This window comes from Pezoporus occidentalis, unplaced genomic scaffold, assembly GCF_034315485.1.
Source record: "Pezoporus occidentalis ecotype Australia unplaced genomic scaffold, CSIRO_AGI_Poc_V1 ctg145, whole genome shotgun sequence".
Lineage (NCBI taxonomy): Eukaryota > Metazoa > Chordata > Aves > Psittaciformes > Psittacidae > Pezoporus > Pezoporus occidentalis.
The window spans coordinates 2,100,414-2,116,676 of record NW_026913263.1 but is presented as its reverse complement, the minus strand read 5'-3'; the positions used below and the strand labels follow the sequence as shown (position 1 = coordinate 2,116,676).

The 16,263-nt window shown below is 42.1% G+C and overlaps 2 protein-coding genes across 11 annotated transcripts in view; one reads left to right on the top strand and one right to left on the bottom strand.

The window, feature by feature from the left end:
• Positions 1 to 164: 164 nt before the first annotated feature.
• LOC134159398 (ubiquinol-cytochrome c reductase complex assembly factor 5) lies at positions 165 to 1,813 on the top strand. The gene is made up of 2 exons (XM_062610284.1): positions 165 to 377; positions 1,648 to 1,813. The coding sequence occupies exons 1-2, from the start codon at positions 227 to 229 to the stop codon at positions 1,713 to 1,715; spliced, it is 219 nt and encodes a 72-aa protein (XP_062466268.1). The 5' UTR covers positions 165 to 226; the 3' UTR covers positions 1,716 to 1,813.
• Positions 1,814 to 8,129: 6,316 nt separating this feature from the next.
• The window catches only part of PBRM1 (polybromo 1), a 66,258-nt gene continuing 58,124 nt past the window's right edge, over positions 8,130 to 16,263 (bottom strand). For 7 of the 10 annotated variants that reach the window (XM_062610274.1, XM_062610277.1, XM_062610278.1 and 4 more), the window contains 4 exons: positions 13,470 to 13,625; positions 10,999 to 11,069; positions 9,604 to 9,820; positions 8,130 to 9,287 (listed from right to left, as the gene is read on the bottom strand). In XM_062610274.1, the coding sequence (XP_062466258.1) occupies positions 9,115 to 9,287; positions 9,604 to 9,820; positions 10,999 to 11,069; positions 13,470 to 13,625 (617 nt within the window). In that variant the 3' untranslated portion in view covers positions 8,130 to 9,114. The remainder of the gene's footprint in view (positions 9,288 to 9,603; positions 9,821 to 10,998; positions 11,070 to 13,469; positions 13,626 to 16,263) is intronic. The other 3 variants (XM_062610276.1, XM_062610279.1, XM_062610281.1) reach the window with 1 other exon arrangement.

The window sequence follows — 16,263 nt, the reverse complement described above, 5'->3', positions numbered from 1 at the left end:
GCGGGGAACGAGCGTGGGCCCCCTCCCGGCCTCGGCTTGAGGCGAGGCACCGGGGGCCGTTTGGCGTCCCGTCCCGTCCCGTCCCTTCCCGTCCCGTCCCGTCCCGTCCCGTCCCGTTCCGTTCCATCCCGTCCCGTCCCGTCCCGCCTCGCCTCTCACGCCTCCTCCTCCTCCTCTGTTTTGTTCTTTGTCCGCCAGGAGCTGACGGCGCCGATCCCGGCCCGTCATGCTGATGAGCAGTAGGCTGAAGCGCATCTTGCGGCTGGTGCCCGGGAAGCAGCGCTTCGGCGTTTACAGGTTCCTGCCCTTCTTCTTCCTCCTCGGGGGAGCGATGGAGTGGTTCATGATCAACGTCCGCATCGGCAAGGAGACCTTCTGTAAGTGAGGGCCAAGAATGGTCCCCGCCCGGGCGGCAGGAGCAGGCCACAGCGCCGGGGAGCGGCGGAGGCCGGTCACTTAACGGCAAGGACAGCGGGTCTGACTTGGGGCAGCAGGGCACACACCGCTTCCTCTAGTGCCGGATGGGACACTCCAGGCGCTGCCTCACTAGGAGACGCTAGGCAGAAACTAACAAAAAACCTGGGTTTCAAAGCCTAAACTAGATTTTGTTTTTACATAAAAGCCCCACCAGGGCTGTGAGAATTGAAGCGTAGGAGTGGGTTCATCTGAAACGTGACTTTCCCAATTTAAAAGGTATGAAAATGAGTCATGAGAACTTTGCTAGTGGCACTTAGTTCCTAGAAGTTACAGCGTTCTAATGTGGAAATCTTTGCGAACCTCAGAAAAAGGATCAGCTTTACTGCACATGGGAAGAGTCTCATTTTTACAGGAAATCTAGTTGAGTCTCCTGTAGAATGAAACAGCTTCATGCAATTTCCATAGCTGACAAAGTCAGTGCTGACAGAATTGCTTCTTTGCTTCATTTTATGAAGGCCTGGGTTTGCTGTTTTCCAGTGTAAAATTTGATGCATACCTATAAAGTCAGGTTAGAAACTAAAGCACATCTGTGTAGCATAGCAGCTCGTACGTTTCAGGTCAAGCCTTAGTTTCCTGGGGCAAAAAAAGCTCTGCCTAAACAGTAATAATTGTGCAGTTTGGCCTTATTATTGCTCCATAATCCATGCCAGGTGACGAGACCGATAACCTCTTTTGTCAGTGATGGATATGTAGGTATGAGGGGAGGGGGGCAGGAAGAACAACCAGGAAGACTCTGAAGGTGGGTACAGCCCTATGCGTTGTTGGCAAGCATGAAATAAAAAGCTGAACTACTGAAGCCATGCTGGCTGTCCTTAGGCCTTGTCTTTGTGCCTATAATTTAATTTCCATTTTACTTCAGATAGCTTGGGCATTTGTATTTTTAATTATGCCCAAGGGAAGGTAGACAAGCAGTGGCTGTATCACACTGGAATCTTATGGTTTCCTATAAAAACATTTAATCAGGACTGATGGGAAGAACTTTAGCCTGGATGGGAGGGAGAACATGAGCTATTTTTAAGCGGTAATAAAGATTTGTGTTGGCTTGATTTTCAGTTGCCTGTCAGTGTCTGCAAGAGAAAATTGGACTGAAGAGTTTAGAAAGATGTCAGCTTCTACATTTAGTGCTATCATGTACATGGAAAACACTCACATAAAATCTTTTTCTGGCAGATGATGTTTACCGAAGGAAACGATCTGAAAGAGAGTACGAGGCGAGGATGGCAAAAAATGAACTTTAGCAGAAACACTTCAAGGGGAAGGTCCTCCATGCTTCAGCTGTGTTGACACCAGAAAAAGCATTGGCACCACCGTGATGGGAGGGGAAGGTTTTGTCTCTGCAGAAGTTTGTGTAATGCACTCTCAGATGGTTTTGGCAGTTTTATTCTTCTTCCATCTACTTTGTATCTTTAATGCTTTGTATTTAAGCCAAATACAGTAGCAAAAAGTTTGTTGTGTTTAGGTCTCTGCTATTTATTTAATGTTAGTTTAGTACTTTAAAATAAATTAAGTGAACAGTCTGGCTACTGCTTTTCTTCACTTGAGAAGACACTGTTCTTGTGAAAAGACCAAGGGCAAAGAAATGTTACATACTGCATACATGGTATACCTCAGCCCAATGGAAACAGTAATGTGTAGTTAGTTTCCTTTGTATTGATAGAAACTGCTCTGGCACCCGATTTGTTTTCTTTTGAATGTGGCATAGTTTTACTAAAGAGGACAGACTTACTGCTCAGTGTTTACTCAGCCCACACTCTTTGGGAAGTCATCCATGCATTCAAGCTCCACTGCTTCCAGTGCTGTAATACCCATTGTTGCTACTGTAACTGAACTGAGCTGAGCGCTCTGTGGAAAAGCCCGATACATTTACCTAGTAACAGGCACGTGTTCAGAGTGCAAGGGCAGCCCTAGCAAACCTGAATTTTGCTTGCAGGACTTCTGTCTCCCCAAAGAAGGAAAATGGCACTAACTGCTTATCCTGGACAGCTGTTGCTCCCTAATGCAGTGACAATGGCTCTCAGATACCTGGGAACTTGTCAGTGACTATGCATTAGGGTGACTGGTGCTGTGAGGATCATATATTAAATGCAGTTGTTTCATTTCTGATGGTATGTGTCTATGCTGAGGGTTCCTAAAGAAGACAATTCTTAATCCTAAAACAAGAAGCCCAAGGGAGTTCATACACTTACATGCATTCCTGTGCTGCCTCCTAACACCCTTTTCCCACAGAAGTAAGTTTTCATCAACTAAAGAGACAGTGGCTGTTTTGAAGATGTTACAGCTTGCCAGCAGAAGGTGACTGCTGTACTTGTCTATTCCAAGGACTTGACCTGGAGGACTAGCGTTACTTGTGTATTCAGGAGATAAAAAACTGAGAGAGTTAAAGGTGTTACTGTGCCACTGCATATTCTGGACAGCAGATGGGGACAGCTCCTACTTCAGCAGTAGTAAGAACCTAGATCTGACTTAGGTTCCAAGGTAGAGCCCAAGTTCAAAACCTCATGCACAAGCTTATTTCTGCAGCCACAGATCACTGCAGTGAAGTAAATCCTGACTATAACAATACATTAAAGCATTAAAAGCCAGATTCTGATGACTGCTGAGCTTTATCTCCATCTACCTTTACTTCTTGAGCCTTTTGGAACTCCCTTGTGCTTGGTTTGTTTGAAAACAAGTGAGTTTTTCAATATCTTCACTGTTTTTTTGAGTTGCTTCTCAGTCCTTGGGAGCCTGGTGTGAAAACATCCTGTAGCTCCCCTTAAGTGCTGCTATAGTAGTAGCAGTGTTTTACAGATACCAGTGAGGTGAGGTTGTTTTCCACTTCAGATCTCCTGCTTATTTTGCAGCATTGTTTCCCATTCACAGCTGAGCACACTTGGCATGCCTGGAAAATACCTTGGGTGTCTCCAGCTAGGTAAACAGAAAGGGAGAGAGGCTGCAGTCACAAGTCTGATGTCAGGGATTTCTGTATCACTACTCACTGTAATTAGTGCAGCAATAAAATCCTTCTCCAAGTTGGCATTGTGTCATTTCAGGCATGTTACGACACAAGATGAAGCTTGACTTTCAGAAATCGGAACTGTTGTCTTCATTCCATGATGTGTTTGCTAGTGCTGATACTTCAGCATTCTTTGATTTGGCCAGTCTCTCACTAATCTGGGAAATAAGAGCAGCTGTAAGGCCCCAGGCCCCAGCACATTTCAGTATCAAGCACACTTGGGGGTTAAGTATCAATTTTAATCTACACCTAATCTTCAACAACCAAGGTCATCATTTGGTTTCTCAGTTTTATCGCTGCTGATTCCTAGTGCTGTGCTCTTTGCCTTCCCCAACAGTGTATTTCCCATCTTCTTTCCGACTCTCAGCTCCACATTTCCATCCCATCCTCCAGCTTCACCCCCATCTGTCTCCCGTGGTGGCAGGCAGAGGAGAAGAAAGAACTTTCCTCGGGCTCAGAGCTCAAGCCAGAGCTGGCCCATGCTGCTGCTGCTGCTGTTCTGCACTGTGGGAGCAAGCCAGGAACACAGCGTTCACTGAAGTGCAGCTGAGCTCCTGCCAGTTCTGGGGTTGAACACGTCTATTCCTTCTTCAAGGAGTTCACCTGGCATCAGCCCAGAACACAGCGCGGCACCTAAGAACAGGGGTCTCTTGTTCACTCTGCAGAAGCCACAGCAGCAGATCCTGAGGATCAGCAAAGCATTTCTGCTGAAAGCTTCCCAAATTGCAGCAGTCAAGCCAACATAGATATCAGGCATGAAAATTTCAACTCAGCAAAGCAGCAGCTGTGTATAGTCATGCTGACAAACAGCAATACTTGTGTATGAGCAATGCTGCTCACCCCTTAAGCATTACAGAGGGGACAATTTCACCACCAGTCCACAATGATTGTGCTGAAAGAATGGATCTGTTCATACATTATTTTCCTGCTGCTCTGCATCCTGGGTTGCTGTCTGCTGAAAGACCTGTGAAGAGTCAAGAGCAGTACTGCAAAAGCATCGTAAAAGCAGCATGTGTGTGCTCAGCCTGTACTCCGTGGCACAGGGGTACAGCACTGTTTTGCCCCAGCTTTTCAAGGAGTAGAAGAAGGAAAAAAATAGTCACCTCTTATGTACTGGTGAATTCTCCCTGGAGCATTCACTTTTTACTCTCTTCAGTGGAGGTGAGCTTTCACTCACAGATACAAAACTGCACCTGCACTCTGGTTTTGGTCAGCCCCAGCTCCTTCTAATAAAGGTGCAAAACTCTGCAACACGCACTGCTGGGATGTCCGGTCATGAGGAATTCCCTTAAGTCATTACTGGATGTTGGTGCTTCCCACTCAGGATGAGGATTAATTACAGTACTCCCCAGAATTATTCAATAGAAACTGAGTTGGACACTCCCTGTGGAGACAGTTGCACAGGCTTCGGGAAGGACTGGCCACTCTTCACCATTTTTGTCCAAGCCTTTCATTGTGCTTTGCTTAACCTGAGCTGAGCCACATGGCTTACTTGTGCTGCTGCATAATTCAGTGCCTTCTCCATCTCCTGCTGCCTCCTTTAACAGATAATAATCTGCATGGCCAGACTTCTGTGCTGGATTTATGACGCCCCCCTTGGCACAGGAAGGACCAGTCATAGGGGACCACCGTGTCTCTGAAGCCTGACAGATTGGGAATGTCTTCATCCAGGATCCAGATCCTACTGCACTGCAGCAGCCATCACTTTGTTCCTTTGTGTGTCGGTCAAATTAGACTTGCTGGAAAGTGCAGTAAGCAAAATGAGTATGAGCTTCATTAATCAGAAAATTTCACATATATCAACGATCAGATCCCATTTCTTAGTTGATATTCAGAGTGCCCAGCCATTTAAAACACTGCTCCAATTTAGTGCATTTGCAGCCCAGATGGGGCTACGCACACCTATGGGTGATCTTCAGTGTCCCAGACTGAGCAAACAAGATGTGGAAGATTATTAGAATTAATCTCCTCTCTGCAACTGCAACATCCAGTTGTAGAGAGGTGGAGGTACTGTAAAGCAGTCAAGCCAATACAGGTATCAAGCATGAGAGGCAGCATTTATCTCCCAGGTCAGAGACATAAATGTGTGTTAATTAAATGTAATGCTATCTGTTCTGGTTGTTTAAATAGCTCTTTGTAAATTTTATGTCAGAGTCATCTTGACACTTGAGAAGTTGCTGTCAAATTTTCTTGAAGTTTTTGCTATTAAAGGAAATGTCTATCCTGGTTTCTGATTTTATTGTGCAAAAGATGCTTTTTCCGTATTAACCGTTCCACTTTATTACACAGCTACACAAAAGACAGTCCCGAGCCAGGTTGACTTCCAGTATGAAATTAAGGCTTACTGTTTATTTTCAAAACAATTAATATGGAGGCACCTGGCACTGACTGAATCATATCATCTCCACTTAGCTTGTTCCCAATGCGTCACATATTTCTCAAGGTTTACTATTCATGCTCCTTATGTCTCAGTTTTCAACCATATCTTTCAGCATCACTGTTCTTATCCCCTACCAGGCACATCTTGCAATACACAGGACAATATAAAAAGGATTCTTTACCCACACACAAGCACGTATCAAGGACTTTGATAAAATCTGGATCAGCAACAGCCAGAATTACTTGAAATCAAATCCTAACACAAGTCTTGATGGGACACTCAAACCTGGTTAATCCAAAACACTTTGCAAACTATTTTTATTCGAATGAAAAAGACTCAGGTAAACAAAGTGATAGTACATACATGTTATCAACCTGGTTAGCAGCTTCACCTGCAGGAGTACAAGATCGAATGAAAAGCCAAGCATGGATTAACCAGGTCCAAAAACATACTCTGAAGAAAAAAAATAAAAGCCACCAACATCAACGTTTTGAATTTGTACACAAACAGTCAATTTTCTCATGGAGGGGAAGGGCTGAGGAAGAGAACAAATAATTATTAGTCATTTCCAACTGGTTTAGGAAAGTACCGGTCCTAGATTGATCTATTTTCCGCTCCCCCAGAAGCCAGCCATGTCCCATACATACTTTTATTTTAAGATGAAAGTCTTGTTTACGCCAGCACAATGAAGGGCAGTGGAAAACAAATGAGGGCTTCAAACACCCATGAAGAGAGAACGAGACAGATACGTCTTTTTTAAACCAGAGTCAGAAAAGTTTCTTTTGCTGGTTTTGAATCCTAGACTGCAGCCGTTACAGCCCAAACTTTAATGCAACTGACTGAAATGCCTCCAATCCGCAGAGATATGATTTGGAAATAAATAAACAAAGCTTCAAACAATCGATTCGGGCCAGCCCAGTGGCTTAGTGGTAGTGCTCTGCACTGCCTTGCGGGAGGACCCAAGTTTTGTTTGCACTCCCAATCTCTTGCTCCTGGGCCAAAAAGAGCAGTGAATGCAGGGCTTCAGCTGCCCGGGCAGGAGAGAGCTGGTGCCACAAGTCTGCTCATCACTGACCTTCAGATAAATTAAACATCTGAGTTATACAGGCTCCAAAGGGAGTCCCATCCAGTCCTCAAAGGAAAATAAATAAAACAATAACTTAACTAAAATCCATCCCAGGTTCTTTGGTGTGATTTTCCTTAATGCTGAGAAGCAGCAGAATCTGGTGGTCTATTAGTACAATCCAGGACAGTTCCAAAACCTCAAAAACTAGGATTTGCTGCCTGATTTGCTTCAATGTCCCGTCTTTGTGGCTAAAAAAATTACAAAGTCTATGGTAATTGAAACATATTTAAGATGATACTATATATATATATATATATATATATGGGGGTGGTCTAAGACTACTCAGATTCTACTTTATTTAATAAAATTGATCATTTACAAAGGCCAGTAAAGAATTTCTGTACCACAGGTGTGCTACTTGTAGAGTCCAAAATTGTAATTGTAGCATGTTGCTTAGCTCCATTTTCTTCACATCCATTGCACATCTGACTTAAACTGTCCTTAAGTGCCTATTTGTAATTACATGGGGGTTTTTGTGCAATGACTGGAGGAGTGCCATAGGAGAGGAATTATCCAGTAAAATTAAGTAACAGTTTACACTTGACATCATTTCCCTCATCAGTATTAATTACATCAGCAGAACAAACCCCAGGATATCCAGTATTTGAAGAAAAACATTTAACCTTCTGCCAAATACACTGAAATGAAAATGTTCTGTACTATAGAGTTCAAAACCCATTTCCACACGATGAACACCTCTAGCAGTAAGATGAAGTGTATCAGTCAATCAGTTCTTTTGGACTGAGCTGCAGTGACCACACTGCTGCCAACAATTTGCTTTCAAATTAATACAGCTTTCCCACTTACTTAATGCAATCCAAAAGTATTAATTCTTTTCCCAAAATTAAATACATGAAAGGATTTACCTTTAAACGAGTAACTTCGTAGTAACTTCAAGTAACAAGTAACAACTAAGGTTGGTTAGTTATGAGGACAGGTTAAGTCTTTAGCAAGGTAGCCACAACCTTGAAATTTGGCAAGAAGAGTCTACGTCTACCTGACTAAAAAAAAAGAGAGAAACCCAACCCAAACCCCCTGAAGACTGCAATACAAGTACTCTTTCTCCAGCGTACCCAGTATGCTGAATCTACACATACCGTACAGTAGTATTTTACTTTAAAGTTAATTTCAGCATCAAATTTCTCTCAAAATTTGCACTGCAAAACTTTCATTAAGGTGAATCAATACACTTAAAGAAAGCATACAAAAATGTCCTACAATGCCCAATCATTAACAGAATATGTGTGAATTTATAAACACCACATTATTTCACTAAGAAAACAACTCCATTTCTCCTCTAACTTACCTTCCAAGACCTGGACTGGTGCAAGCCTCTCCCCCACACAGACGGGATTGCTTAGGGAGGAATCTTCCCCTTCCCAATGCTGTGTGTGAGGGACATCACAGAACTCCAAAGCAGGTCATGGCAGATGAAACATTTCACACACATGCCAGCACATGTATTCTGTTACTGATTTAGGATCGCAATGGCCTTGGCTACACAAACACCGGACAGGATTGGACAACATGAGCAGTCAAGACACCCTTGTCCCGTTCACACTAGCACTTCCATGATTGCTGTGACCCACTCAGCTGCCTCAGTATTGACCTGAAATGTCATTTTACCTAACACTAATGCGTATCTTACCTTTAGCTTCTTCTAAGAGATCCTCCCTGTTCACATCCAAGCGATTTCTGCTGGAAGTGGCTAGCACACACAAGCACATGTACACACATTCTTCTAAGATGTAAACTATGACTAATTTCACATTCCACTGTATCAATCTGTAAATACTTTTTCTTTTTTCTTCTTTTATATAAAAACAATGGCATCAGAGTCTCAGCAATAAAGTATAAGAAAGATGAATCCTTGACTACACTTAACCAATTATGAAATCGCCTTTCAAACAAAGGAAACATATGCAAAAAATTTGTGTATTTGATAAAGTCAACTTAATATAACAAAAAGTGAAATATGCTTATTAAAAGTGTCCTTATATAAAAATGGTCTTGCAATGTACAGTAAAATGCAATACAAATTATTGTTGGTTACCTCTTCCCACCCAGTAACTAAAACAGCTATTGTTCCACAAAACTCCTTATATGCCGGTATCAAAGAAAGAAGCAATTAAGCAACTAAACATTTTCTATGTTGTATGCCTGACGGATATTGAGGGTGTCTCGGAGCATCAAGTCTCGCAGACGCCACAATGCATCAGCCATTGTGGTATGAGCCCCTTTACTTTTCAACCAGTGTGAAGGGAGCCGGCTCTCTTGTTCTTTCGATAAGTGGACATCTCGTCTTCGTGCTGGAAGGTCAAGAAATGGTCCAGTTACCTACTGGCCTTGATATGCCCCACAATTTTTCTATCAAAAGGTGAGTATAATTCTACAGTGTAACTTTCACCTCTAGTATTTAAACCCATACAATTGATTCTTAGATTTAAACAACGTCGATGAAATTAGCCTGCTGATATACTGCCAGTCTATTGACTTGGCTTTAACAACGTGTGGGTTTTAAGTAAGCAGCAGATTTACTTAGCATTTTCAACAGAAGCAAAAAATATTAATGGTTGTGAAGTGTGTTCTGTCTGGAAACATCCCACCCTGTATCAAGAGCCTTACCTGCAAGGGTCTGGTCCCACTTGCTGATACTATTTGATTCAGCACTAAGCCCCTCAATGTATTTCAGATAGGCTTCAGAGTGAAGAAGCCTTTGTGTCTTTGGTGGAGGGGAGACGAACATGGGAGTTGTGGGCTGCTGCATAACGGGCTGACTCGCTGGGCTCTGGCCGGGGTACGGAGGGGGGGCCTGCTGTCCTGGCGGGCCAAGGATTCCTATCTGCAATGACAAAGCAATGGAGAGATCACATCTGGGGAAACTGCATTTCACATCTGTGCATCGGGTCATCCTCATGCAATGGAGCTTTAGAACAGGTTACGAGCAAAGGTGTAAGAAAATTTTCCTGGAAGACACCCACTTCAGCCAGGGCTATCTGCTGGGGTCACTGACATGCACACAGAGGAAGGAAGTGCACACAAACCATATTCATATTTAACAGACCACATTGTTCGTATTTCTAACCTATGTAAACATGCTCTTGATTATTATCACCATTTACTCCCCTCTCCTATTAACTTCAATCGCTCCCTTTGCCTCCTTTGCATTTCATGCTTTCTCTAATTTGATCAGAAACTGTGTGGCCTGTGAAGTGCAGGCTTTATTTCTAAATGTATTCTGTTTCATTGAGTTCAAACTGGGACACTTCTGCAGGACAGATGCTAACTGCTGCCAGGCAAAAACCAAATAAACTCAGTCACCCAGAGGAGTTCCCACCACTGTCGTTAAGTAGCAATTAACCTCTTAGTAACTCAGTATGATGACATATACACTTTACTACTTTCTCACTCAAGTTCTGGATTTCTTTACACCCTCCACCTAAAATTCTGTTTCTCTTAATGATGCAAAAATTTAGCCAATAAAATTGGAAATGTGCTGAACACTTCATCTGTATTATTCACTAAGAAGGAACATTTGATCATCACTGCTACCCAAGCTCACAAATACTGAGCTGCCAATGAACATTTGCTTTGTCAGTTTGTGAAATATGGGAGTAAACAAAACAGTTTTGACCCACTCATCAACAGCTGAAAAGGTGGACAGCACCCTCTCTGCATCACCAAAGCATGCAAAAACCTAAATCACGAGCAGTTTAACAGTGTGTTTAAATGACTTGTCTTAGTTGAGCAGAAGGAAAACAAAACCAAACCGTTATCTTGCTTATGCTGTAGAAGTTATCCCACTGGACAGAACCCAATTAGTCTGATAGTTCAATCAACAAATACAGACTGACACTCTGAGTGTTAGGATATTAACTGAATTTAAATACATCAGTGTACATTTTGGTTATGTCCTCCCTGGGAAAGGCTATGTGCATCCCCATGTGTTTTGACTGGGATTTTGTTCAAATGCTAAATTCAGAACCTTAGAGCCACATAAATAATGCAGAAATGACTCACCGGCTGTCCAAAAGGACTTGCTCCGGGTGCTGGAGTGCCTACCATGGGGGACACGTTTTGGCCTATAACACCTATATTCCAAAATATAAAATAATTAGTCTTATTTCAGAGCAGTGACAAATACCTCTTTGGTCTTCTACAGTCAGAATTTATACTTTGATATCATTGCTCACAGTTATCTTAAGCAGATGTATGACATTCAAACATCCCCTCTCCCCCAGTGAAAAAAACCTAAAACACTTTAGGAATTTCTGAATGAAGAAGAAAAGAAAACAAAGCTAATATGACAACTAGCAAATACATGGCCTGTTGAATTCATTTAAGAAATCCAAAGTGAATAATTTTTGGTTTTCAGGTTCCTTTCACATTACTTAGTGATTGCCTGACTAAATCTTTTCATTTATAATATAGGCTTCTGGCTTGACAGGATCTTCCTGGAATCCTTTGAGAAAGGAAATGCTTATTTGCTTTAGCAACATTTAACATTTCCCTGTGGTTTTATAAAAAAACATTCACAGCAGGAGGAAATCCAAGCCACTGCATAAATTCTGTTAGATCTCAGTAATATAAAACACTATTTGCAGGTTAAGCTTAAACGGTCTTATATATGAGACTGATGAACATTTGAAATAAACTTAAAACCACAAAACTTGTTAGTTTTTCTCAAACATATCGAGGCTTTCCCCTATCGCACGCAGTGCAGCAGAAAACACCCATGTCAGTCTTATATTCAAAGATGCAAAATCTAAATGAGAGTCGTGCAGTTCCTGATGTGATACATACAGGATATGCTTTGGTCTGAAAAAAAGGAAAGTTATGAGTGCTACTGCTTTTCTTTCTGTTTATGCCACTTCTCATATCCATTCACTGGAAAAGCTTCAAACTAACTGCGCTCTTCCTGGGGTTTAATTTGCATGCAGGTTTCTCTACCAGTGGTCAAAATACGTGCCACTGCATTTTGCACACTAAAGTGTATTTCGAATGCATTTTCCGTTTGATCACAGGCCCCATTTTAAATGCATCTGTATAAAGAGCAAGTCACAAGTTGGGAAAAACATTGATAATACGAGTTGTGGAATATGGCACGGAATTTCTTTGGTACAAAGCAAAGAGGTTTGGTAGAGGGCACCCTCACCTTTCCAGTGTTAGAGAGTATGGCTTCACCCTTGGCCCACCCTGCCCTATTTAGCACCACTTCATGTGTGGTCTTCCATTCCCAAGCATTATTTTTTCCCTAACCCATATCCTCTCAGGTTTAAACACCACACATACAGCCCACTTCTCCAGTGAGAAAAACTCTACAAAGAAATGCATTGTCCTGGATCCATCTCCCAAACGTTTGTATTGGCTGAGGCGTGCTAAGCGTCACTGCCTCGGTGAGCTGGAGACAGGCTCACAGACACACAGCTCTTCTGCTGGCACTATGGTGAATCTTACACACCAGCGAAGCTGCCCGTCTCGTACTGATGGGTGATTTGAAAACCAAGCACGCCACCAAAAAACAACCCAACCTAAAGCAATTGACATAAAAAAAGTCTTAACAGAGCTTCTGACAAACACAGTTGTAAGTGGGGTTGGGGTAGGCAAACGAGACCACTTTTGCCCACAGCTCGTTTAACTGCTCAACAAATTCAGTTAGAATTTGAACATATGGGATGCACAACTTCTGAACAGGTACATGAGTTATCAGAGGTAAAAACTGAAAGAAAACAGGATCAGATGGCAAATGAACATTTTCTGCCCCACAATGGGTACATGTTAATGGCATTTACGCTGGAGAAAATGTTTAGTTTTCATTCAGCCTCACTTTTCATCAACCGTGTGGCAATTAAATAGGAAATGTGTAACAGATATGCTCTCAAAAATTAATTCAAAATTTGGCCACAGTAGTGTACTGAATTTACCCTATTCCCAAAAGTTTCCACTTACTGTTCTAGCAACAAGGTTTCATCTGAACACTGGTTCATAATAACACATCAGTGTCCCAGAAGCCAAGGGGTCTTACACGACCAGGTTCACTTAAGTGCAGTCTGACTACTAATAAACATCAACATATTGAAAAAGAGTTCAGTAAGGAATGAGAGCAATAAATTTGATTTATAAGCCCACTTTAAATAAAAACAGGAGGAGAGGAAGGATGCTGTTCATTGTTCAAGGGTATGAACAGGCTGGTTTCAGCTTTTCAGGTCTCTGATAAACTCAAGCACTATTGTCAGGTTTTCTGGCTGGAGCAGCGTTATGTTTCTCCAGTAACCCTTCCCTGCTGGTTTACTGGACATGCTGTTCTGACACCATTCTACATATACCTCATTCATTCAGCAGTGCGTGGTGTGCGCTGCAGTTAAACAAACCTGCAATGTTCAGAAACAAAGGCTGTGACCAAAATAAGCTGCAGACAATATCTGTAACAACTGGTTAAAGAGCAAGTACATGAAAATGAAATAAGGAGTGAATGAGGATGACATTCTTACCGGGTGGTGGGATGCCTGGGATGCCTGGCATACCTGGCGGAAGTTGATGGGGTGGGGGCACCCCTGGGTGAAGTGGCTGCATGCTGCCCATGCTAACAATGCCATCAACTGGGCCCTGCAAAGGTGGCAGCACCGGTGGATAGCCACTTATCATGCCTTGAAGGACACAACAAATTTCAAACATGCATCAATAACATGCAATATGATCTACACAGTAAGACATGCGCTACCCACAAAAAAAAGAAAAAGCACCTTTAGTACAGCAAGACGATACCACAATTAGTATCGTGCAAAAATGAACACAAATTAAAAATTAACAAAAAACGTTGTAAATATGGAGCACTATACTTCGGATGAATTAGTATTTAGTGAATCTGTATGCTTCTTATGGGGCAACAAATGCTGAATATTCAGGTATGTTAACACAAGGAATACGTTCGGCCACAATTAAATGTTACTAACACAAGCGATTTTAATACAGCTTAAAGCTCTGCATCTGCATACGGATTACAAACGCAACACTAACCACACAGGCTTCACGCACAGCCCTGCTATGCGGGCTAGCTCAGAGACCAGACCCAACTAGAATAAAAGTAAAATCCCACACGTTTTTCTGCAGTGCATATGCAAAATGAACACACAAAAGCCCTGCAGCATTCGCATACTTAAAACTAAAGGCAGTGACGGGTGATTTTAATTAAACCATCTTCAGTATGAACTGAGAAAGTAACTCAGATTTGAAACCAGACAGCACTGGATGTGCTGGGCTGCAGTAACTTACACTCACAGCACTAGACCTAAATACAAGGACTTGTAAGGAGCACCTGCAGCCCCTCACAGAATTTCCCTGTCGATCTCTTCAAGGTGTCTTTCTAGGGAAATCAGTGCTATGAGGAAGACAGTATTGTGCTGCTGCTATAAATTCACTTTTCTGCATTATCCTGGTTTCAGCTCAGGTTTGCTGCTATCCATCAGGTGAACCTACACAATCTAGCTGCACTATTTTTATTAGGTCCTGGAACATACCTTGCTTGTACTATGCTTGTTTTCTAGGCTTTTTGATTTAAATGGATGTGTTGTCAGGTAACCAAGCAAAGGGGTTGGAAAGACAATGAAAAGATGACAGAGGACAGAAGCAGGTCGAGAGAGATGAGGTAAGTTTAGAAATGCAAAACTACTGGGGCTTCTACAGTCTGTGCCAAGAAACTGCCTGAGTCTTTGCCGCATTCCGAGTAACACATACAAGAACCTTTCAGAACAGGGGTTTCTGGAATAAGACTGGCCAAAACCTCACATGAGCTCTGACTGAAAACAAAGCTGTCACGAGCCTAGGACTGAAATATATCGAGCAGCTCCACAAAAACAAGCTTAATTTGTCCCTTCCCCAGGAAGAGTTACAAAGGTGAGAAACCTGACATTCCAAAGCTTCACATGAAGCAAACAACAAGAAAGTAAAGAACTGATCTCACTCAAACCTTCCTTCCCCACAGGACACCTAGACTGACACTTATTACGAAGGTCTTTGGTACCTATTTCATTTGTGCCTCTTTATTAACACCATGAAATTCGTATTTCTAATGGAAAAAGTAAAAGAAGAAAACCAACAAAAAGGGATGTAGCTACTGCCTGGTACTTTCAGTGCAGCCCGAGCTGCAATCACATCTTCAATGCATTTACATATTCTTCTGAAGCTTTAAAACGAACAAACCAAAACAAAGCCCAATGAAACAAACCCATATTTATCAATCATGAAAGCTTATTTCTACATTTCCAAGTGAAATACTCAACAACTGGCTGCATTAATAAAACTGTCATCAAATCTCCATGAGAAATCTGCTCTTGTAGCTCATCACAAGATTGTAGGAGCAGCCACTTTCATACCCCAAGTGTAAGTTACCACTTTGATTTTACAATAGTAAACATGAGCAAACTATGTCCAGCTCCCACAGCTCTGAGTTACGTTCTCCCAGTTTTTACTATAATAGTGTAAGATGAAACAAACTTTTGAATGCCTAAATTTAAAAGAAAGTAGAGCACTGCACATCAAGAAAAAAGCATCTCGGAAGGCATCCAGATCTCTCGGACTTGTGGGCCATAAAGAAGTTCATGAACGACTGTGACAGAGAAGTTCTCTGAATTCAAGACAAGTGATCAAATGATGGAGAAGGATGTGAAAGAGGTCTCAACAGAATAAGATACTTTCAAGTAAGTCTTGTGGAAACCAAAAGATGAAATACACTGTTTTTCAAATGAGACACAAAAATAGAAAGAGTTTAAAAAGATCCACTTGATCACCTGCTTTAAGGAAGTATTTCTCAATGTTGAAGTGAAGAGACTTGAATGTTTAACCACCTGCATAAGATGATGATCTTAATTACAGGCTTGCTTTTGAGGAGCCTGCCACAGGAAGTAAGTTAGCATCTGTAGTCTGCAGGACACATCTTTTGAAAAGCTTTAAGGAAGTGTTTATAGTATTATTGCCCATCAGCACCTACCTCCAAAAATAGGAAAAGTGACTCAATGCCAAAAAACCAAGAACCAAACCAGGGAAACACAACCACAAGAGGATGACATTTCGACATATTCTAGATTGAGGTAGGTTACTCACAAAAGAGATCAGCACTAGAGAACCTTTTTTCCCCCCTTTTCCTTAATATATGCACAGACGTGCAAACACACAAACCCACACACCAACTGCAAACAGTTCAGAGGAAAACCAGCAAGAACAAAGTGAAAAAAAACACAAAAGAAAAGTGCAAGGCAGCGTAAACAAATGCTTTGTCATCTGGAGACC